General features: G+C 30.6%; 1 protein-coding gene and 1 long non-coding RNA gene across 9 annotated transcripts in view; one reads left to right on the forward strand and one right to left on the reverse strand.

Moving 5' to 3' along the window:
- The window catches only part of LOC117176051, a 3,534-nt gene extending 2,595 nt beyond the window's left edge, over nucleotides 1-939 (forward strand). The window contains exons 2-3 of the long non-coding RNA XR_004467576.1: nucleotides 470-577; nucleotides 648-939. This is a non-coding gene — a long non-coding RNA (uncharacterized LOC117176051). The remainder of the gene's footprint in view (nucleotides 1-469; nucleotides 578-647) is intronic.
- A 1,856-nt stretch (nucleotides 940-2,795) lies between these two features.
- The window catches only part of LOC117177056 (AF4/FMR2 family member 4-like), a 376,982-nt gene continuing 354,247 nt past the window's right edge, over nucleotides 2,796-25,530 (reverse strand). For 5 of the 8 annotated variants that reach the window (XM_033367522.1, XM_033367524.1, XM_033367523.1 and 2 more), the window contains 9 exons: nucleotides 24,565-25,299; nucleotides 24,403-24,417; nucleotides 20,172-21,074; nucleotides 16,703-16,836; nucleotides 16,412-16,609; nucleotides 13,828-13,902; nucleotides 13,646-13,742; nucleotides 12,796-13,081; nucleotides 2,796-7,725 (listed from right to left, as the gene is read on the reverse strand). In XM_033367522.1, the coding sequence (XP_033223413.1) occupies nucleotides 7,616-7,725; nucleotides 12,796-13,081; nucleotides 13,646-13,742; nucleotides 13,828-13,902; nucleotides 16,412-16,609; nucleotides 16,703-16,836; nucleotides 20,172-21,074; nucleotides 24,403-24,417; nucleotides 24,565-25,299 (2,553 nt within the window). In that variant the 3' untranslated portion in view covers nucleotides 2,796-7,615. The remainder of the gene's footprint in view (nucleotides 7,726-12,795; nucleotides 13,082-13,645; nucleotides 13,743-13,827; nucleotides 13,903-16,411; nucleotides 16,610-16,702; nucleotides 16,837-20,171; nucleotides 21,075-24,402; nucleotides 24,418-24,564; nucleotides 25,300-25,530) is intronic. The other 3 variants (XM_033367525.1, XM_033367529.1, XM_033367526.1) reach the window with 3 other exon arrangements.

Here is a 25,530-nt window from a genome sequence, read left to right on the forward strand (position 1 = left end):
CGCCAATTAGCACAAATGGTAAGTTCCGACAGTGCCTACAAGTGTGCCTACTGGCCGCTAAATGGCAATACCGGTTTCATATGTATACACCTGGTAAAACAAGAAGATTAAGTTTCTACCAGAAAGACATATTTTCAACAAACTATATAAATCAACTAAATATTTGAAGCTCCATATAAAAAAGGCATAATGAAATTTTCAGATAAAAAAAATTGAATTTCCAAAAACATATACAAGTTGTAACAAAAGAAGTGAATTTTCAACTAAAACAGAACAAATTTTCAATAAAAAATGGAAGTTACACTTTTTGTTAAAAAAAATAAATTTCATCAAAAAATAAAGAAATGTCCAATAGAATAGTTGCAGTTTCATCCAGAGATGAGTTTTCAACTAAAAAAAAAATATTAAATTGAAACATTTAAATTTGAATAATAAGGACAACTATTAAATGAAATATTTAATTTTTAAGGGTACAACCCACTTTGAAGTGGGTTGAAGAGTCTGTTTCAACTAAATTGAAGTTCAGGTACAAGCAGAAGGCGGTATGTACGGTCCAGACATCGCTGATGAAATAGAGGTAAGATTTTTTTATGATTTTTCATTAAAAAACACTTTAAACGCGTTTTTCTCAAAACAACGTTTTTTAGAACGAGAGGCACGATTTCTGTAAAACGAATGGACCAATTCTTATAAAAACTTAACCATATATTCTACACACAAAAAGACGGAAGGTGGACTACACAGATGAGTTATAATTTGAGTTTTACCTATTTTTTTCACTAAATTCAGTGCAAAAAAAAAAGGATTTTATTTTTTAAATTGTTTTTTAACTTTGACCTCCATTTTGTTATTTATTGATAAAAATCAATGTCCGTAGTTCATCTTTTAGCTATGGTCATATTGAAACTAAAACACTTTGATTTTATTGTTTTAGATGAGCCGTTGTTGAGATACCATGCCTCCCGTCTACCTACCTCAAAATCATGGCCTTATGTTCAGCTATATTTTTTGTATATAAAAACTAAAAAAAAAAAAAAACAATAAAAAGTTTTTTTCTCGTATTTTTAGACCTTATTTATCAAACCTATCAACTTTTACACTAATATACTTCATATTATTCTTTGAGAAAAATCGCACAAGTAGGCTTTTTTTAGCGTTCAAAGTGGGTTGTACCCTTAAGTTCAAAGATCAATTTTCAATAACAAGAAAAAACAATTTTTCAATAAAACAGTTAAAATTTAATCGAAAGAAATTAATTTACAACTTTAAAAAATTGGTTACTTAAATTTTCAACTAAAAATAATGAATTTTCAAACAAGAAAATTAATTTTTTACAAATAATTTTTTTTTTAACGAAGTATTTAAGATTTTTAAACAAAGAAGTGAATTTCTAGCCAAAATAAATTAATTTGAAAGCAAGAAGAATTTTCAAACAAAAGTCAAGTTTCTAACACATAGTTGCATTTTCAACTATAAAGATCAATTTTCCAAGAAAAGAACTTTTTTTTTAATTAGTTAAATTTTCAACAGAAAAATGATTTTTTAACCAAAAGAGGCGAATTTTTAATAAGACACATGAATTTTCATCGAAATTGTTTATTTTCAATCTAAAAGAAGCGAATTTTTAAACAAAAGCGGACAAGTTAAACGTTCAGTTAATCAATTTTTAACGAAAAAAAAAATGGATTTTCATCAAAATATTTTATTTAAAACCAAAGAGATTAATCCTCAACAAACATCGTCAAATGTAATAGTTGATATTTCAATAAAAAAATATCTTAAATTGAAAGCCGTTGTATTCAACCAAAAAGAACGAAGTTCAAACAGATCATGTAATTTTTTGTATAAGAAATTCAGTTTTTAATCGAAAATAAAACGAGTAAAAGAATAAATTTTTAACCAAAGAGAAGAAACTTCAAATGATAACATTTTAATCAAAAAGTGTTAAATTTAAAAAAGGAGATTTTCCTCTAAAAACAATTTTTTTAATTTTTAAATAAGGTTGTTTTTAGTTTTCGCTACAAAGAAATAGAAAAGGTGTGAAACATGTACTATGAAACGTTTTTCCAGTCAACAATAATGTTATGTTTGTCAAATCCAGAACTATGTAAGAAAAACTGATCCTTTGACTCTATTTTACAAATGAACTATACCTTTTTATGATTAATTCGAGTAAAATGAGCTATTTTTCATGTATTAATTTTGAATTTTCGCAGAACTCGGACCCGAACAGGCCGTGCACTCTGGTGAGTTGTAAACTCTCCCATTTCTATACTAATACCCGACTTTTTTTGGTACTAATAGAACTAGGAAAGGGGTTACATGTACCCGAATTTCGGTACAGCCAGATTTTTTCGGTAAGTCTAGACACTTCCTTGTTCAATATTTAAGTCCTTGAAATTAAAATGATTCAACTGAAAATGCTTGTAATTATAAAAATGCGTGAAAATTAAATGCAAAACTTAATCTCTTCTTCTGATTCTACAGTCATAGAGTGAATGTTAACTCTTAGAAATTACTTGATTTCGGATAATTTTAATCAACAAATTGCATGTTCTTTTATCATTTTAAATTCGGTACAACATCAAACTGTGCTATTTGTATAGAAATTTTCTAAGGTTTTAAAGAACCCTCTATTTTTTAAATGTCGACACATCCCTTTTTTACTGAAAAAGTATTTAAAATGATTACAAAAAACTTGCATATTAAAACTAATTGAATGTCCACCCTTTCTCTTCATCAGTTCATACGAATTTCGCAATAAATTATTTGTAACCAGAAATAAAACTTCCGGATTGATTTGGTCAATGTTTTATTTATTCAATTTATTTTAAACAATATGTTCATTTGGAGGACAGTCATTCCTCATGAAATGAATACGATGTACTAAATACGAATCCTTTTTACAATTTTATACCATATACACAATAATATAATAAGTAGATAATGACAATGCCAGCCTAAGGCGCGAAACGTAAAAAAAAAACGAAAATTGAGTACAGGTCGCCCCGTCGACAAACGGCATTTCTAAACTATATATGCTCATTGCTTAATTATGATTGCTTTTTTTTATGTATGCATTTCCGCTTCTCTAAAATAGGTAAAAAAGCCCTGTCACAAAATAGTTCGCAAATGTATATTTATACATATTGTCAGTGTGCTTTCTCTTGCTGCTCGTTTTCTTCACTTACTATATGTGATGATTGTGAGTAATGATTCACTATAGTACAATTTTCAAAAAAACACACATTCCCTAGAAGTTTATTTGCATCTTGCTTCTCATGGAGAATGGGGGAAAAACTGAACGAATAGTTTATGCTATTTATCGTGAAATATGATTTCGAGTGATAAAAAGTAGTCAAAAAGAATTTTACTCGAAAAAACAAAACTGGTGACAATATTTGATATTTTCGCAGAGTAGACCGATCGGGTTAATCACGACACTCGTAGCGATTTTCGTTGGGACAATCTCCTTTGTTTATTAAATGATTTATTCGGATTTTTTTCCAATGAAACAATATTAGTTAAGTAACAATAAGATTAGTGTCAACAATTTAATTTATCAGAGGGGTGGCTTGGCTGCTTATGCAACATCCACGCCAATAAATATAATAATAATAATAATTAATAATAATTATTTAATTATATAATAATAATAATAATAATAATAATAATAGTCAAATAAATAAAAAGCGAGTAGTTAATGAGTTTGGTCTTTGCCCTTTACATATCTCTTTCTCTATTTCTCTCGTTGCAATGCGCACGCTCACATGCCACGTTTGTAGCTTTTTTGCACCCTTTATACACACATGTGAGCGTGTCGCCTCATCGAAAATAGGGATCCAAAATTGAAAAAGACAAACCAAATTTCGGCGAATTTCAATCAGTTGATCAGGTATGAGTGTATATAAAAATACTTCAATCTTATATTTGAAGTCACTTTCCAACTAAAATTTCCTTTATTTTTAAAAAGTTTGCGAGGTAAAATCTTTGTTTTTTTGCTGTAATTCATTCTTTTTTTGTCAACTTGGATTCCTATTATTTTGCGAGTAGGACTTGGACTTGGTGTTGTGAACTGAAAAACGTTCTCTCAAGGGGAAAGTATTATTATATAAAAAAACACCCTCAATGCAATCTCGAATTGTATTTTTTTTTTTTTTCGTAAAAATTGAAATGCGGCACGTTCCAAGCCAAGTCCGCTCCCTCGTTGCAAAGTACGCGTTCAATTGGCCATTATTTCATTGTGGAATCTTCGAACTCTGCCAATCTAAACTCGTGTTCACTCCGCTCTCTCTTTCCCCTTTTTTAATGTGGAACTATTTTGTAAAAAAAATTTTACTATACCAACTTTGAAGAAGAAAGAGAGTGAAGTAGCAATCATCTGCGTATTCAAGATTACAGTAAAATAATTACAATATAATATGCATTAATAATATTTTCATATGCATACATACACATATGTTTGTACATATATGTATATATAAATATAATACAAGTAGCGTAGAATAATAGATCAAAAAGGCTGGATAAAATAGAATTACAGAAACGCTATTTCTTACGGAGCCACACCTTTCAGACTTTACACTTTTTTTTTATTTCTTTCCTTTCTTCCGTCCGTCCGTCCTCACACCAAAAACTTTCAAACGCTTCACATTTCTGCCGTACACGTGCGATAGTCGAGAAACAACTTATTTTTCATTCATCATTCTATAAAAAATTGAAGATTATTTCTTAATGTATTTTACATTTAAGTTTTTATTAACTTTACGCTCATGGACCACTCGAATTGAAGATAATAGAGATGAAAAAAACAACTCAAATTGATTTAAATAATTTACGCTTGCAAAGGCGGTTTTGTGATCGAAGCGAAATTGGATTTGGTTATCTTTTAAGTAAAAGGGGTACGATCAACCCTCAAAAAATTGATATGCATAAAGCTTTTTGGCGTTTTGTAATATAAGTCGCTCTCTGACGTAAACTTACAGAGAAAAACATCTAGAAAAGCGGAAAAATGAGCTGGTGGGTTCGGGCGTGATATAAATATTATCTTATTAAATACGTGTCACGAAAATATCGAAAGTTTCCCCAGTCTCTTCCTTTATGACTTTAAAAAGCGTCCTTGATCGTAGAATTGCTCGATAAAAAATTGTATCCCGTGAACCATTGGACCGCGTGGTTGTGTTTCTAAGCTAAAGCCCGCCAGCTTTGCATCTGCTTTTGATGATGATTTTCTCAGTATTTTTCTCGATATTTCACCTCGCAAAGACAATCTGATCTCTTCACTTTCTCCGCTGATCGATTCATTCGTGTAAAATATAAACTTAAACCACAATAGAGATGCAAGAGTTTTTTTTTATTCATTTTACTGATTAATTATTAAGTTGCGACGTGTTCACTTAACGTCATGACTCCATCGTAATGAGAAAATAAATTTGCAAGCATCGCAACATGAAAAATAAAAATCTCTTCGGAGTTTCTCTAGGCTCGTGATAGTCAAATTTTACTTTTCAAAGAGCTGCTAACTCGGGTTGTGATTAAATGCAGACACAGTGCAATATATCTCATTTTGATAAATTGCATTCTGCACCTGAATTTACCACCACCAGCAGAAAATGAAATTCGTCGAGAATTTCTTGGTGATCGACTCGAACCAGAGATAATCTGGTCAAATGTTCTCGTAAGACGTAGCAAAAATTGGGGCGGGTTAATCTACCAACCCGACGGAGAAGCCGTAGACTACCCTCAAGGCGAATACCTATTTACAAAAATATACACATGGAGCAACTTACTTGTAGTATGTATATATGTATATGCGCTCACTTCTTCACTCTTTCCCAATTTATATGTAGTGTAGTTCGTGCATGCACGTACTTGCTTAAAATCTTTTCTATAACCACTACTTTCCCCGTTAGTCTATGTAATGTAAATGTAGTATATGTGCTGCTGCATCTGCGTCGATCGATCCTAGTTTACTAATATCGCTTATCTACACATTGCATGAGTAGAGTTCTAAAATTACGTGTAATATTCCTTCTCTCATATCTTCGAGTCTATTACACGGGTATTGCATAAATCATGATGTGTATATTATTTCAATAACACAGAAGGTCAGATAATTTCAATATAAAGATTCAAGGGATTACGTTAAACAGCTTAGTTACCTACAAATTCGTCTACATATTTCATCAGTTTTAATTGACAATAAAACACCGCATCACTTAATTATTCCTAAAAATTTCTTTGCGTACAATCTGTACGAAACTAAAACACGAATTGAGATTTCGATTAGAGATCTCTTTAAAATTGGCTAAGATTTTAAGGATCCCGAGAAAATTAATTTTGAGCAGAACCCCTACTTAAAACTTGTTAAAACATACATGTCCATTCAATATTTTTGAAAATCAGCCTTTCTTCACCTAAACAAGAATTTCGAATTAGCTGATTATCGCTAATTCCCAAATTATCATCTCAAATATAATAACTAAAACTAGAAATTATTTTAAAATGTGATGAATTTAAAAAAAGAAAAGAAACAGAACTACCCTTTTTTTTGGACATTACATGTTGCGATACACGTAATTTTAAGACTTTTTAGAACCCTAAACACGAGTCGCGTCGGCTAACCAGTGGAAAAGCGACTTGAATGCACCCTAAAGCAATGCTTCGGCGAACGGACGCGTTCTTACGTACACACCCATATTCTTCAAATATATATAGAATTTCTCGTTATGTATATATAATCACTTTATATACGTAATAAACTATATCATCGTGTATTCTTGGATCACTTAACAACATATATGCTTCAGGTAACCTGCAGACTCCTCGCGGCGAGGAACGAGAGCGCACGCTCCTGTGGCACTTATTTGTTCTCCTCCCTTTGCCCATTATTGTATCACGTTTTACAAAAGCAAGACACCTCGGAAAAATAGAGAAACGCAAGTTCCTCGCCAATGCTTCTTGACTCTCGGCGGAGCCACTTTTGTCACGCTCAAAACCTCCAGTCGAAGAATCATTGTTTGCTTCATATTCAAAAATGTTTCCCCCTTTTCACTAAATTATCTAAATTCCGGCTAATTTAGACGTAGGCGCTGCTGCTTGTGTCGAGCGCGACGAAGACTTAACTGCATCCACACATTGAAATATAAAACCTCGATAATTTTTATTTTCTAACTACAAAATGGATTTTAGCTTCATCAAATGCTACCGACTTCTCAAGTCTGTCTTCGTGGCCAACTCACCGACGCGCAGCTTTCAAGGCAACTCTGCCGTCACACAACACGTCATCTCAATTCTCTGGTCTAGGGAATCACAGTCTTCGAAATTAAATCTCTCAACATCAGGAGATGTATAATCTGAACGTTGCGTCCCTCCAGGAGTTGTTTCTCGTGTGTGATGAGGCGAGAAACTTTCTACATTTCGAAATACCTCAAGCACCGCGAATACACATGTTGTGCTTGACAAACTAAAGACGATTGTTATTGTAAAATCATTATTGTTCGCGGTGAGCCTATTATTTCCTGATCTAAGTGAACAAGGTTGAATACGTTGCCATATTAGGAGGGAGAGCTGTGACGTAGTTTGGTGTAGGTGGTCGGGGGCTGAGCCACTGAGGTCAAAGGGCTCGCATTTTTCGGATCCCTGAGAGCACGTAATCCACCAGCTCGGGCAATGAACTTTTTAATGTTAGAGGACCTATCTCTTCGTCCAGCTCGATAAAGAAATCTGAAAAAATGTAAAAACACATTAATTAGAGGGGTGCAGAAATTCAATGTTTAGTACAGTATAGGTACCGTGAACGTACACGCAAATGTAACCGATTGTATGATGAAAAGAATTAACAATTTCGAGATGCGATGTTCAAAATTCACCCATTCACAATTGTAGGCCTCAGAGTTCATATGGGATAAAATATAGGTTTCAAAGAGTACTTTTTTCGCGCTCAAATGGTAACAAGTTTGGGATAAATCTACGAGATTTCAAAAAAATTTAAGTTAAATTCAAAGGAATTTAAACAAATAGGACAAAAATTTAAAAATAAAAAAAATTTAACCGATTCCCGTAAAAATGGAATGAATTTAGAGGAGTTTAAGGGGAAACGAGAAGAATTCGATGAAAAAAATATGCAAGGTGAATTAAAAAAATATAAAAAATTCTATTAAATTCATTAAATTTGAATTTTTTTTTAATCCATTAAATTGAATAGCATTAGGTGAATTTAGAAGACTTCAAGTAATAAACTAAATTCAAAAGAATTATACAAAATTTAAAAAATTCAGGGTGAATTAAAAAAAATCAAATGAACTGCACATCAAATTTAAAATAAAAAATTCCAAATATTTCCATCAAATTGGAATGAATTTAGAGGAATTTAAGGGAAATGAGAAGAATTCAATGAAACAAATATGCAAGGTGAATCAAAAAAATCAAATGAATTGAAAATAATAAAAAAAATTCCATTCAATTCATTAACTTTGAAATGATCTTATAAAAATTCAAAGGAAATCAGAACTTGATGAAATATCCATGAATTCAAGGTGAAGTTGGAAGAATTTAAGATCAATTAAATAAAACTTTTGATTTTTTTAAGAATATTATAAAAAATTTAAAAGAATTCGGTCTCCGTAAAATTGAACTAAATTTAGAGGAATTCCAGGGAAACGAGAAGAATTCGATGAAAGAAATATGCAAGGTGAATAAAAAAATTCAAAGGAATTGAAAATAATTGAGAAATATACAAAATTCCATTAAATCCTTTAATTTTGGAATGAGCTTAGAAAAATTTAGGGCAACTCAAAAGAACTTAATGAAATCTGTAAGAATCGATGGCAAGGAATTCAAGAGAATTCTAAAGAATTTAAAAGAATTCAGAGTGAATTACAACAAATTAAAATCTCTTCAAATCTTTTAAACCCAACTAATTTCTAAACAAAGAACTGACTAATGACTACAAGATAATTCGAGTTGAAATCAAAAGCATTCAAATGAATTCGAAAAAATTTTAAGAATCCAAAAAAATTCCACCGATTACAATAAAATTTGAATGAATTTAGAGAAATTTATAAGAAATGAGAAGGTATCCCTCACTTCTTGTGAATAAATACTTTAAAATCCAATAAGATATTACAGAAACCCGTGAAATGACATGAAATCTGATGATACTTCTTGAAATCCTGGAAAATGTACTAAAATATTTTGATTGCTTTTAATCTATGTTAAGATCATTGAAATCCACGAAAATTTTTAATCTTACAAAACCCCTTGGAATCTTTTTAAATATCTTAAAAACTTTTAGGTCCTGTAAACTCATTCCATATCTTTAAAAACTCTAGAAAATTCTTTTTCCTAAAATATTTCAAACGCTTTGAAATCCTAAGAGATACCTCACGCTATTTTTTCAAAATGCCTGACTCTTGGAAGCTTTGATCTTACTATACAATTTTTTAAAGTTCCATTGTAGGTTGCAAATATCGTACCATGTGGACCAAATCTTGAAAGTAGGGTACTAAGGACCTTAACTGAATATACGGTACAATAGGGCATACAGGGACCTGTCTGTGAGGTCCGAAATTAGACGTCATTAAAAATAAACTTTAATTGAGCTAATCAAGATTCAAACAGCTGAAGATGAAATTACTGTTAATTTATCAATTCAAAGCATTTTTAATATTCAAACATGACGAATAGAAAATCTAAAACCAGAACGAATTCAATTTACAACTATAAATTTAAACAATTTCAAAGGCAAGGTCGTTAGCATATAAAAATTAATTAAATGCACCAATAGAATTTTAAAAGAGTTATGTGAAAAATTATATTTTGACACTATGCACAAAAGGTTTTTACCGTTAATAAAAATCAAATCAAATGTTAAAAACTGGATAATTCAAAGTTACAGAAGCCTAGAAAATAAAACCGTTACAAATGTTGAAAATTCAATAATTAATCTAAGTATTAGATTTTAAATTTAAATTGAATCATTTGAAACGTAAATTCTTCAAAATTGAAAGATTCAAGCGTTTATAATTGAAATTGTGAAATTGAAACCTTTTTTATACAGAAACCCTGGACAGTAATTTAAATTTAAATTGTAAACTTCAAACTATTGAAATTGAAAAATTTAAATTGCAGTTCTCAAGATTGAAGATTCATAACTCGAAACGTGCAACCATTCCCAATTTTAACTTTCTTAAGTATTGAGACTTTAATATCAAATATAATTCAAGTTTGAATAAAATCGTTTCGAACACTTCATTTGAAACTTTTCATTTTTGAAGTTTTTCACAGTTGCGTATTGTTCAATTTTAAGTCATTCCTCCATAAATTGTTAGTTCGTTTTAGAAAATTTTTAATATTGAGCGTTTAATTTTCACATTGAAATGATAAATATTGGAATTTAAAATTATTTAAAACAGTCTAATTTAAAAAAGCGGCAATCAAAAGTGAAACAATTATCGAAGCTTTAATTTAAAAAGTACAAATATTAAGGCTTTTTAATTCTAATTTACTATTAATTCAAAGCTTTCAAAAATAAAAGTTTGCGAAAAATATCGTATTAATTCTATACAAATTTTCTTTCAGATAATGATTAAAATACTTTTGACTACAGATTTTTTCATATACGTTAAATCTTCGAATATCATATATCAATTTCATGTTAGAAATAATAAAGGAAAATCTTTGAAAATTAAATATATTTTGAATTAGAATCATTATAATGCGAACAAGTAGAAATAAATACGTTGAAATTTGTACAGTTTCTTTGGACTAATTCAAACAGAGACGTGAGTTTTGTCTGTTTAAAGCAATAAAAAAAAGGAATCTTGTTAAGATTCAAAAACATTTGTAATGTGCCTAATTGCCATAATCTATTTTGCCAGATTGCAAGATAATAGAACTTAAATTAAATTTAATTTATTAGTATATTAAAAACCTTACATATTGAAATGATACAAATTTCAGAAACACAAATTCGAAAAAATCTCGGTTGGAAACGTACAATTTAAGGAGGTATTAGACACTAGGGTAGGGGTCTCCACAATCCACAGGTGCAACGTGACCCTGGATCGCTCGGCCTTTTTCAAGATCTACCAATTTTTGTTCGACGGGGAACTGAGAGGAAATTTATGACCCCTTTGAAAAAAATCTCAGTTGGAAAGCCTCGGAGAACCCTGTTTTCTGGTATAACTTGACAGAGCTTGAAATACAAAGTATTTTATTTAAAGTCCTTAAACTAAGCAATTGCCGATAATTGTTCAAAAATAAATATTTTCGACATTAATAATACTAAATAATTTTAAAAGATACTAATAATAATAATAATAATAAAAATAACTGGTCAAAAATAAATTTAAGGCGTTCAAAATTTAAGAGATTTTTTTCAAATCGAGAACCTGTAAATCAAATTATTTCAGAATAAGGGTTCGAAAATAGAAAAAATTACAAACTTTAAAAATTGATTACTTATAATTCAAAGGAATTAAAATTGCATTAGCGCCTTTAAATAAAAATAATATTTAATTTGATACTACTTTAAAGTAAATTGAATGTTATAAAGTTAAAGCTGCTCAAATGGTATAATTTTAAATTTGCATTACAATTAAGAAAACTAAAATTGTTGCCACGCATTTTTTTTACGATAAAAAATTAATTTTTCGTGATTTTCACCTCTCAAAATGTAAATTTTTAAAATTATAAAGCTGTAATATTAAATGATTTGAAAACAAATTTTTTGAAAGTAATTTTTAATTTTTAATAAAAAAGTTTTGAAAAACGCTATCGCAACTGGGGGAAAAATTCTTTGCATTCATATTAACAGATCTTAAAAATGGTAACGTATTTTTTTTTATCTGTTAGATATAATAATATAATCAATTATTCAAGTCCATTTAACAATTTTTAAAACTTTTATTATTGAAAAAATTGTTATTATGGATTTTAAAATTGATTGTGTTTTTAATATTAGGTAATAGAAACTCAAGGACACTTGAATTTCTCGCTACTTTTTAATTTAATTTAAAAATTAAATTTTGAATTATTTACAAACGAAACAATTTTTATGGAACTTAAATTGTGACTATAACAGATTAAAATTGTATTGAATATTTTATTTAACAATATTAAAGTAACGAAAACTAAAAATTCATTATTTTCTTTCATAATTCTCAATTTTAGCTTGAAGTTTCGAATAGAAATAAAAGTCTCGAGTTTAAGGGTTCCCAGCGACAAAAAATAAGGTAAAAGTTTTTGACAGTTCTGGATCAAAACTGAGTAGATCCGACCTATTGGCCTGTGATCTCTAGTAGATACAGGATCTACCTTTGGAGACCCCTGCACTAGGGTAACAACATTAACAGCAGATCCATTCTGTAATGAGCCACACGATCTCATTTTCACATATAAATAGTAAATTATTAATTATTATTAATAGTAAATTAGTAAATGTCCAATATATTGAATCCGATTTTGAAAGATTGTCGAACATTTAGCCAGTTTGGCTGAATATTGCAGTGGTCATATTTCATTTTCCACCTTCATTAGTGAGCCGCTTAAAAAAGTTTCGAACACAATTCTTTTTTATTGACCGGTTCACTATTGATACTAGACGTGGCTCAGTTATGATTTTGGATGGCTCACAGATGATTTTAACCCATCTTTTTTTTACTTACATATTCACTATTTCTAGAGGCACTCGTGAGAAAAATGACCTAACCTTAGGTGGCTCACTGTAGGATGTTGTTACCCCACTTTAATTTTTTTCTAAACTTTCAATAAATTTGAAGTGTCATAAAATACCTCTTTGTTGGTCCGTGACCAAAGCAGTTGCCTGGTCCCAATGCTCGTGGCAGCTCAAAAGCAAACCGAAGTGATAGTTCTGCGCGTGATAAGCGTTGTACACTCCAAGAGGAACGCTGACGTAAGATGCAGCTTGAGGCAAGCCGTTTGCACCTCGGTTGACCAACTCGCCGCTGCTATAACCAGAACTCTGACTGCCAACTGATCCCACTGAGCCAGCTGGTGAAGGCGTAGGAGACAAAGACGGCGTTCCTTGACCTTCCGGATGCATGGGAGTCGACGGAGTCTGTGAAAAAAGCTCTGGTCAGATTCCGGCGCCCTCGTCGTATTATTTAAAATAGAAAATTTGATACTTGACTAAAAAGAGATTCGATCTTTATCTTCATTTTTGCAATTTGTGCCAAATTGACGTATATAAATTGAAATTTGAATAACCTATATACACAAAATGTACGTCGGGAAGAAAAAAATTATTTATATACACTATGAAAAAAATTATTTTCTAAACAAAAATAATTGACAAAATGCCTTAATTCTGGCTTCTTTTATAGAAAATTTTGATAGCTTTCAACCTACTTAATAGAAAAATGGGTAATTCTCATATAAGCGACATTAAAATAAATTAAATAATCCTCGAAAAACCTTTTATGCTATCATGTACGACACATGAAGCCAACAGGTTTTCCTTCCTCTGATTCTCGACAAAACAATAAAAGGAAGATAAAGTAAAAAAATTAGATTTTGCGATTCAAGGGGAAAATTCTCTATGCTTATATAAAATTCCCGAGTTTTTTACGGGTTTTCCCAAATTCCCGCTCTGTTACACCCTGTTCATACATTGAACTCTCACCTTTTGATGGTAATCAGCAAGAACCTTCTGACATTCTTTAACTTCATGCTTACGAAACTGAAACAGTCTCAAGTATATCAGCGACTGGCACCACAAGCTGTAAATACAATGTTGTAAATTAAAAAATCAATATAAACCAATGTTGATAAGCATGATTATATTGAATACATAATACTACGTACCTTAAGATAGTCAATTTAGTAGGTATGCTGTTTTCGGATGCATTATGCTGGGTTTTGAACTTTGAAGAGATATATCTACAAAAAAAAAAAACAAAATCCATGTAGAAATTTCAATTGAAATAGACAAGAATTTTTATAAAATCCAGTAAATTCTATGGAATTTAACATTAAATTTCCTTTAAAATTATTAATTAATGCAAACGTCAAGGGCTTTTCAATGATGATTGAATTGTCATTATTATTAGAAAATTGGAACGTTTTTGAATTATAATCATATAATTTTTATTAGTAAAAAATCAACTTCTATTAATTCGCACATTTAATATTTGCCGCTACGTACTAAAATAATTATTAAGGCTTTAAAATAATTTTTCCAGGTTTTCCAGAACTCGGGCCTCACCGTCACTATGTGGTAAAATATAGGGATCAAAGAGGATTCTTTTCAAGTTCACATGGTACTTTTTTGGCACTCAAATCGAAAAAATCAGAAAAAATTTGAATTAAAAAAATTCCATTGATTTCTCTCAAATTGAAATGATATTCATAAAAATGCAAATGAATTTAAAACAATTTAAAAAATGAAAGAACTTCAATGAATTCAGTAACTTCGAAATAAGCTTAGAAAGATTCAAGAGAATTCAAAAGAATTGGTTAAAATGTCCAAAAATTCAAGGTAAGGTTAAAATAATTTAGGAGGAATTCAATAAAAACTTTCAAAAATTAAAAAAAATCCATTCAATTAAGTAGAATCAAGTGAATTTAGAAGAATGCAAGTGAATTAAAAAATATCAAGAGAATTCCACAGAATTTAAAAGAATTCAGAGTGAACTGAAAAAAATCAAATTTCGCCAAATTAAGTAGAATCAAGTGAATTTAGAAGAATTCAAGCAACTTAAAGATTTTCAAGAGAATTCCACAGAATTTAAACGAATTCAGAATGAATTAAAAAAATTAAAATCTCGCCAAATCTTTGAAGCTCTATTAATTTCTAACCAAATTAGTGACTAGCAATTTAAGTGATTCAACAGAATTCAAATGAATTGGACAAATGGTGAAAATCAAATCAAATTCATTAATTACAATAAAATTTGTGCGAATTTAGAGAAATTTAAAGGAATTGAGAATAACTAGGTAAAATGCATAACAAATTAAGAAAAAGTTAAATTTTAAAAAATTCAAAAATATGAAAACAAAGTTTATTGAACTAAATAAAATTGTGTGGATTTAGAAGAATTTGAAAAGGTTTTTAAATAGCTGAAGATAAATTAATAAGAATTCAGAGCGAATTCCAAATGAATTGGCAACAACAAAAAATTTGAAAATCTCTTAAATTGTTTAAAATCCTACGAAATCCCTGACTTTCGGTGGAAAATTCTTTGAAATTCATGAAAATATTAAAATCCCTTAAAATTCTTAAGAACCCATTAAATTACTAAAATTTTCTAAAGTTCTTCAAATGCCAAGGAATTCGAAAAAAATGGTTTCAAATATTTCAAAACCTTCGCTAATTTTATCAATTGATCCTCAGGACCAATTAAATGAAAACTTAAAAAAATTTAAACAAAATTTAATCACATAGAATGGAGTAAATTTAGAAGAATTCAAGTAAATTAAAAACATTCAAGAGAATTCCAAAGAATTGAGGATAAATTAATAAGAAATCAGTGTGAATTTCAAATCTCTTCAAATCTTTAAAACCCTACAAAATACCTCACTTCTCGTGAATAGATTATTTAAAACCCACTAAAATATTATAAAATCCCGTTAAATTCTATTCTGGTATTTCCTGAAATCATGTAAATTGTATTAAAATATATTGAGAGCTTTTAAATCCCGTAAAATCATTGAAATCCTCGGAAATTTTATAAAATCCTGTGAAATTTTTTAAAATATCAGATTTTCTTCAATCCATCTGAATTCCTTGACTTCTCTAAATCATTTTCATTCCTTGAGCTAAACTCCTTGATTTCCCTTAATTCTTCTAAACTACTTGAATTTCTCGAATTCTTTGCGTCATTCTCTATCTTAAAACCTTATAGGTCCTGAAAAGTCGTTCAATATCTTGCGAAATTGTAGAAGATTCTTTATCCTAAATTAATTCAAACGCTTTGAAATCCCTTCAACGTAATGATGTTAATAAAAAAATCCTTTGTATCTTTTAAAACTCCAACAAACATTTCAAACTAAAAGCTCTGGACAATGCCTTAGAAGTTTTAAAAATACCCTGAAGTCCTAAAAATCCCTTCAAATGATTGAAATCTATTAAAAATGTCTTGGAACCTTTAAAAATACCCTGAAATATTTCAACAGAATTCAAGACATTCAGAAATAGGTATAGACCTCAATTAAATAGTCACTAAACCATTATTGAAAGAAAAGTGACATTGAAAGTTAGATTATGGGCCATAAGGGCCAAAACTTAAAAATAGGGTACTTCAGGGACCTTAACTGTATATAGAGTACAAATAAGGAATATAGGGACCGGTGGTCTTTGAGGCCTGAGAACTGTTTCCAAGTCTTCCAGATCTTGTAGCAATCCTGAGTGATAAAGGAAATAGTAGGCGGAAAAAAACTGAAAACTCACTTTATGAGATGAAGAGTATCTTTGTACATCGTGAAAGACGCCCTTCCGCCACCCTGATCATCAGTCTCCATTGCATAGCCAGTGAGAATGAAGTACATAACAGCTTCGATGTACATCATGCCCTGCGCCGTGAGGTCGCATTCTTCATCAGCACTGTGTTTTAGCCGTTTCGCTTCTACTAGATAATGTTCCTGGCCCCTAATTTTCAAAATTATTAAAATGTTAATTTCACTCCATCCAACCAAGTTTTATTTCTATTACTAAGCCATAAATGTTCATAACATCACTCACTTATCCTCTTGATCCAAAATTTTTGGATGATTAAAGTAAGAATAGTAGCGACGATTTTCTGAAACTGGTGGAGGTAGTAAGCCTATGTCAGGCTTTTCTTCCCGCTCGTGATTCGTCGGTTGAACGTCACTCTGCTATTATGCACAAATATTATCGAATTAGTCTATTTTTATAGAGACGAGAATAAGATCGGGTTTCGTAAATTATTGAATAATAGCACTGCAGTGCTACACTGTCAGAACTAGAGCAACTAGTGTCGAAAGCTAAAAATATGTTTTAAGCAAATTCTAAGTAAGCTGCACTAATAAGAATCGATCTGGTACAATATTTTACAATTAGTTTATAGGACAATTTTAAACGACTCGTGTATAAAATATTTCCTTTTAAATGGATTAAGTACTTTAATAATTCCGGAAATGTGCACTTAATGCTTTATATTTTTAAACAGATAACGTTTCTATTGATCAAATGCAAATTAAGGGCATGTGATACTTACAGTTTCCCCGGCTTTTTTTCCACAAAAATGAAATTTTTAAAAAACTGAATTCGTAGATGCTATAAAATATCATAATGGACGTCTCCGATTTCATTTTTGAGGAATAATTACAAAAAAATTTATTTTGCTAAATAAAAATTTTATGCATATGCATTATTTTAAGTCCAAAATTGTCGGCCAAAAATATTGTGTAGTTTGAAAGTAACGCTCGGGTGAATTATAACACACATAACCTCGAAATATACATGCACGTTGTTAGCAATATCAACAATTTTTTGATAAAAAAAAACACACAAAAAAAGTGTGCAGGGACGTCAGTTAGCATGTTTGCTATCATTACCCAGATTTTGAAGGCAAAATATTTCTTATCCTAGGAAAAAGCCGGGGGAATCTAACACTGAAAAAATCGATACTATTTCCTAAGCGCTATGCAAATTAATCACATTTTTCTAAATTAAAACTTTTTTGAATTAACCTACAAAAAGGTGTGTGGGGACGTCCGTTAGCATTTTCGCTATTATTTCGCAAATTTTTAACACAAAATATTTATTATTCTAAAAAAAGCCGGGGGAACCTAAAACTGGTAAAATCGACAATTTTCTAAATATCACGTGTCCTTAAGAGACTTCCAAGTTACAATTTTGAAATTCAGCCCTCAAAAATGTACTGTTTAAATAAAAAAAAAATCCCGGTCATTTACCGGTTCGAAAACATTTTTCACGGCCAAAAAAATGTAAAATGTCAAAGCTGACCATTTTTTGATTTAATTTAATAAAAGCTGAATGGCAGATCGAAGCACTTGAAGTGAAATTCTTTAATTTTAAACTTTTAAAAATGAAATTTAAAAATGGTGCACTTCAAAATTTGTTCATTGAAACGCTCAATAATTTACACGCATAAAATGGAAGCTATTAACACTTTTCAATTGAACAATGTTAAACTAAATGCAGTTAAACTGCAAAATTAACAATATAAACTTTTATTAATTCTTCAGTTCAAAGAATCAGATTCAGTTCAAAAGATCTAAATCCAAGTTATTCCTTTCAATGCTCTAAATTGAGGAATTAATCAATAAATCTGGAAATTTTCAAAATGATATCATTTTAAGCATTTTTCATCTAAAAACATATAAAATTAAAGGATAAAATTTTTTTAATGAACACATTTTCAATTGGAAGTTAATTGATTTAATTTTAATTTGCTCCAGATAAATATATGTTTGATATTTGTATGTGAAAATATGTTTTTCTTTCAAAATACTTTTAAATATTCTCTTACTACAATTTTTTCAAAATAACATTTTTAATTTCCCAGGAAAATCAAGTACATTTTTTTGTTTTCGTAAAACCTGTTAAAAAACCTACAATAGCTTCAAACTTTTATTTTAAGATCTTTACAAATCAAGGTTTTGTTTTCATTTATTTGGGACCTTTTCAATTTTCAAATTAATTGCAAGCTTTTTTTTTTAAAAACCTGCAAAATAAATAAGTTTAAAAGTTGGCTTAAAACCTTCCAAATTATTGTTTGACAATTTTGGAAAAATCTTTTTGAATCTTTTTAAATACTCCGTTGAAATTAATTTATTCGAATAACAAATCAATTCCAATTCTCCTAGAAATCTTTGTTATTCTTATGGAAACTTGCATGGTTAATAAAAAGCTTCTAAGTTTGTTGTACGAAATCTGCAAAAATCTACATTTAGTGTTAAATTATTTGAAATCATTTCAATTTTTTAATTAATTTGGAACTTTTCAAAACTTCTAAATATATCTTTAACTTACTAGATTATTTTCTACATAAAGAAGTGTTCAGTCGTTAAAAATAAAATTATTGAAATAAATGATATTTTATTAAATTCGATTCTGAAATATTCTTCATATAGAACAATTAAAAATGTAACATTTACAGTTTGAATTTAGCTCTTTGAAATTTTAACTATACAATGCTTTATATTTCAAAAATTTAAGTTTCGAATTACTATTTAGTTTTTAATATTTCATTTATAATTGCTCGCTTTTAATGAAAAGTCAAATATTGCTACTAATTAAAAAATGTAATATTAAATAGATTAAAAATGGAATATTTTATACGAGAACAATATTTGGATAGAATTTCAAATTGAAAATATGTTTTTTATAAAGTTTCCACCTGATGTTTACATTTGTTTTAACGTCAAAATCCATACATTCTTTAAGTTTGTACGGATTAAGAATCGTCTTGTAGAATCAATTATTGTTCACTTTCTAATGCTTAAAGTAAAGTTTATTTTAAAAAAATGTAATTTATTTATATTTACAGTTGATCGACTAAAAACTTTTTTTTTTTAATAAAATTTATTTTCAAACGCTTTTAAAACTGCATTTTTAAATTGTTGGAACTCAAAGTTACGCTTAAAAATGAAGATCTAAATTTAAAATGGAAGTTTTAAGTAAACGATTTTAGAATTACGCATTGTAAACCGAATGATACCATATTTTAAAAAGTTAACAATTGAATTTAGCATTTTAAAAAGTTGGAATAAAACTTATTTTAGATTTTTCTAAAATTTCTAAAAAAAGAGAAGTGATCGAAAGATTATTTTAAATTGTGTTATATCATAATGTGATATTCGAAGCGATACGCGGTAATTTCCCTGTCAAGCTTAAATTTTGAATAACCAAATTCTAAATTAATGACACGTGGATCAAAATAGCATTGAACTTCAAGAAAAGTGAATGATGGATCAGCTAAACTGCCAGAGCAGGAAAAAGTTACGCTACATCAGCACTTATTTTGAAATACTTTCATTCCACGTCTAATAAAATACATATGAAATTGATCCAAAATTACTTTTTTTTTTAAATATAAATATAGAACAAATTTGTCCACTTTAACTAAAAGTCGATTTAATTTTTAAACAAATTCCTTTTAAAATGTGTTACTATACATAAGACTAATGACTTTCCCTCAAACAATTATAAATAATTGATTTACCTGACTGGAAGAAGGCCTGGAAGTGACGGTGTCAGTCTCCATGTGCTTTCGTTTCCTCTTTTTCTTTTCCTTGGTCTCAATCTTGACTTTTACGTCTACCGAACACACAGTACTCAAACTAGAAACCGAACTGCAACTCGGATTACGTTTCCGCTTGGGCGCGTTGCCGCTGAAAGCACCACTGACACTCGTACCAGCGCAACTCGCTGCGCTCAACATACCGGCACTATCACCTTCACCTTTGCACATATTAATAATATTTACAGAACAAGGTTTCATATCCACTTCGGATTTAATCGAAATTCTCGTTTTTGAGTCCGTGTCCATAACTGAAAGTCCATCGCGTTGAGTCCTGACATCCAGGGAAGGGGTTTCAACGATCTCCCCCTCCTCGGGAGTTGAGGGTCTCTGCGATTGAGGTACCGAGGAGTTTTGTCTGGAAGACGGCCTCGTGTCGGGAAGCTCTGTACGTTGTCTAAGTTCTTTGCCCCGAGAGGGCTGTGGTATATGTGAAATTCGACTCAAGTCGAGCCGACAGAGTACACTAGGCAAACCGTTGACGTAACTGACCGGCGGGATAGGTAGCGTCGTGGGAGTCTGCGATGAGGAGAGTCTTTTGTAAGGGCTCTCTCCACCCGTTGGAGTGTTGTTTGATGTGTATTCTTCCACATAAATTCCGCATTTGCCTCCTCCCTTGCCGCCTTTTCCGCCCTTGCCGCCACCCTTGCCACCACCCTTGGCCGACGAGAAGAGTTTTCGTAGAGTGTCGCTCTTCTTCTTGTCCTGGACATTGCCACCATCTTCTTCTTGCCGCTTTCCGGACGCCGGACTGTTGTCACTGTCCGAATTGTCCGAAGTAGTCCTAGCCAAAGGCGCTCTTGGTCGGGGTGGAACTCGAGCGACCTTGAAATAAAGTTTACACATTAGTATAATAAAGTAGGTATTCATGAAATTAGAACGGATTGGATACATGAATTATTCTTGGAATCATTTAAAGATATCGATTTTGTGTCACTTATTAAAAAGCACCCTGTTTATAACAGGAGTATGAACTGATACCTGAACGCTACAACACAGTCAATCGGAGTGCACTTTTGAGTTGGCTCATCGTTTGTATAGCAGAAAGGATCAGTAATTAATACTCTCTGGTTAAGCATATTATTTTGAATTATTTTGAGTTATTCGTATTGTTTTCAATGTAATTTGAATTTTTAAAATTCTTTCTGTTTCTTCTGTCTTCCTTGAAATCTTAAAAAAAACTCAAATTCGCCTTAATTTCTTGAATTCATCTGAATTCCTTGTATCTATCTGAATCCCTCTGAATTCCTTAAATTGCCCTGAACTCTCTGAATCTTCTATCAACTCCTGAAGTTCTTCTAAACTCATTGCATTCCTTGGATTATTCTAGGGTCCTCAGAATTCCTTGAAATCGTGAGATTCACACTAAATTCCTTTCAGTTCTTTGTATTCTTTTTAATTCTTTTGAACTGCTTGAAATAATTCTAAACTCTTTCGCAGTCTTTTAAATTCTTTTAACTTCAAACCATCTGAATTCCTTAAATCATTTTCATTCCTTCAACTAAACTCTTTAAATTTTTCGAATTCCTTGCAATTCTTTTTCATTACTTGGAAAAATTTAAAACTCTTTTACTACTTTTTAAATTCTTTTAGCTTACTTGAAATCCTCTGAATTCCCCGTATTACTTAAATTAATGGAAATTTCTCAATTCGTCTGAATTCTTCGAATTAATGAAATTCACTGAACTATCTTCATTCCATAAACTTCTCTGAATTTTTTTAAATTCCTGAACCCTTTGAACTCCCTGAATTCCTTTAAATTATTTATAATATTTTGGATTCTTTCGACGATCTCAAAATCTTCTGAATTCCTTGAACTAATCTGACTTTCTTAAATACTTCTGAATTCCTTGAATTTTCTTAATTCTCTGCATTCTTCTAATCTCATTGAATTCGTTGCGTCTTTTTGAATTCCTTCAATTTGTAGAATTTTTTAATCTTCGGAATTCGGAGATTTCCAAAGACTTGAAAATAATGCAAGTAATTCATAGAATTCGCAGAATTAAAGAAATTCAGTAGAATTCAATTAATTTAGAAGAACTTAAGGGAATTCAAAGGAATTTAAAATAATATACTAAACCAAGCACATCGAATTTTAATCGAAGAAAACAATTCCCGGCCATTTTCCGGTTTTTTCGCGGTTCACAAAGATTTTTCACATTCATTGAATTTAAAAAAATTCAAACTTTAAACTCTCTAAAGTTACCAATTTTTCCATTTCAATTCATGACGAATGAACTGCAAATTAAAACACTCAGAATGGAACTCATATATTTTAAACTTTTAAAATAGAAGTTTAACAATTTCATAAGTTAAACATTTTGAATTCTAATGCTCAATAACTGACACCTAAAAAATGGAAAGTATTAAAACTTTATAATTAAAAAAATTTAAAACCAAACGTATTTAACTGAAACATGTAAACAATTTTAAGTTGTATACATTTTAGAGTTCAACGAGTCAAATTCAGTTCAAAAAATATAAATCCATGTTATCATTTGTAATGCTCTTAACTGAAAAATCAATCAAGAAATTTGAAAATTAAAAAATCATAGTGTTTTAACCATTTTTAAGCTAGAAACATTAAAACTTTAACCATTACAATTTTTTTCAACTGAACAATTTTTACATGAGAAATTGAATTATTTTTATTTTAAATAGTTTAGATACCCTTAAAAGCTTCCAAATTTTGTTTTGAAGTCTTGAAAAATATGCATGTTGTTTCGAATTAAAAAATTTTTAAAAAGATTATTACAAGTTTTTCACAACTTTTAAATTTCTTAAAAAATGATTCGAACTTCAAATCATTTTTTAAAATCAAAAATAATTTTCAATTTTTGTAGCAATCACCGAATTTTCTCGGAATAAACACTTCGTTCACATTATTTGAAATTATTTAAAGTTCAAAAAAATTAATGTTGAACCTTTTCAAAACCTCTCAATATCTCTAAAAATTACTCCAATTATTCTACAAATAATAACTGTTCAATTGTTATTTATACATCAAAATTGAACGATTTTATTTACAAATCAATCATTTTTTAAACAGAAAAATTAAAATCGTTACGTTTAAAATTTAAAAGCTCCTTGAAATTTCAAACAATTTAGTTTTAAATTATTTACATTTTTACGTTTAGGGCTTTGGAATTAAGCCAGTTCAATTTTTAACACTGAACTCTGGAAAAATTAAAATTTTAAAAACAATTTAGAATCGTCTTAACAAATCAATTATTGTTCACTTTTTGATACTTCAAGTACAGTTCAATTGAAGAAAAAAATAATTTATGTCCATAGTTGATCAAGTAAACATTTTTTTAAACAAAAATTGTCGCTTTTAATTTTTAATTGCTTAAATCTTCCGAGACTGCATTCTAAAATTCTTTTAATTAAAAATATACGCCTAAAAATAAAAATCTAAAATAAATAATTGTGCCAAGTGAAATGTTGTTGAATTAAGGATTATAAACTGAATGGTATAATTAAAGAAGATAAAGTTTTAACTAATTATTTTAAAATTGTTCAAATCCAACTTGGAAAGATATAATTTATAAAGATATAAGATATAATTCTATAATTTTTTTAAATTCCCGTTCAAAAAATAAATTGACCGTGATTTCCCAATCCAGCCACAATCCTGCAGAGAGTATTAATTACTAAATTTGTCTTCCCTTTGCTTTAAAATGTATGGCCGCAAAAGCGAACTAAAACGGGGGGCCAGCTCAAAAAAGAGTGTGGTTAGTTTAGAGTTTAGTCGACCAACGCCAAGATGGTCGTTTTTAGAAGTACAATCCGAGACAGGTTCTTTCAACATGGAGGTAACGGAACTAGAAATAGAAAAATAGATTACCAGTCGTCCATCTAATTCAGCTTTGGCTTTGCTGTTTTTAAAAATAACGCACCTTTTAGGATTCGAGGATATTTACATAATTTGGTGGTACCTCAACGAAAAACATAATATAATCTATATTTTACAAAGTGTCTATTCGTCCCGATGAACGAGATTAATAGTGAGAAAAATTCTTCCAGATCATCGGGATGAATATTTGCGTCCAAATGATAGACACTTGCGCTTTCCCATGCCATGTCTTTGCAAAATCGATGGACGACTAGCGACTGGGATTCTCCTTCATTGGAAAATTGATGGACATCTCACCTCGCCGTTGTCAGCCTACAAAATATATCATTCGTAAATAATATATTTAACAATCTATGATAACAAATGAACATCTCATTCATGGAATATCACAATTAAATGAGCCCAAGACTCCTTCAAGACCCGAGGATCCATTTTAACATTACGTAGAAAGATAAGTACCTGAATTCTGTTATTTCTCATCGCTTCGCTGCTCGTGAATTCAGAATCGCTATCGGAATCCGAGCGCAAACCAGAATTATTGGTGACCCGAGACCTGGGCCTCCTGGGTTTCGTTTTCGTCGGACTCTTCTTCTTCTCCTGTTTCTTCGGTGATTCGGAAAGCTTGTTGCGTTTCATAGAGACACGCCTCCATCGCGCATCCTCATCATCAGATCCGCTGTTCTTATCAGAAGCGTTTCCATCCTCGTTTGAGGAGATACTCGGCCGAGTTCTACGCTTCACGGGGATTTTCACAGTCGAGGCAGAAGGGATGGTGGGTGGATGATCACTGTCAGAGTCACTCGAAGCAGCCGGAGACCTGGCATCGCTACAATCGTCGCTCGTACTCAAGGTCGCCTTAGAGCTGGGCACTTTCTTCTTCAGAACATTAGAGGCACCTCGGCGTTTCGTGGGATTCTTCAAACCTTCCTCCGATGTTCGATGGTTCGTTTTCGGACTCTTAACTGACTTCCTGGGCCTTCCGCGTTTCCGAACGTCTGGAGGCTTCGGCTTCTCGGGTTCTTCTTGCACCGGAGGCTTGTCGGTATCGGATTGATGTTCGCTGTCACTCAGGACGCTCATCATAGTCGAGTTTCGAGTTCTCTTCAACGCATCGTCCAGTTGCCAATTCGAGTCTCGACGAGATCTGACCTCCGCTGGTGCAGTTGGTGAATCGTCAGGCCTTGATACCTCATCCTGAAAAATTAAAGGATCTGTTATCATCCGTTCACAAGAATTTTTTAATGAGTATACAACATTTACAATCTTCCTTCAAATAGGACAACCAGGTTGTCTACTAAAATCCTGGAAAAAAATCCCTGACAATTCCATGTTTCTTTTTTTTTAGGTATCTGAAGTTTTTTTCCAGGTTTACGTTTTCAAAGTACGGAACCTTTCAAATATTAAAAATTTTTTTTTCAGTTTCTG

This window comes from Belonocnema kinseyi, chromosome 7 (assembly GCF_010883055.1).
Source record: "Belonocnema kinseyi isolate 2016_QV_RU_SX_M_011 chromosome 7, B_treatae_v1, whole genome shotgun sequence".
Classification (NCBI taxonomy): domain Eukaryota; kingdom Metazoa; phylum Arthropoda; class Insecta; order Hymenoptera; family Cynipidae; genus Belonocnema; species Belonocnema kinseyi.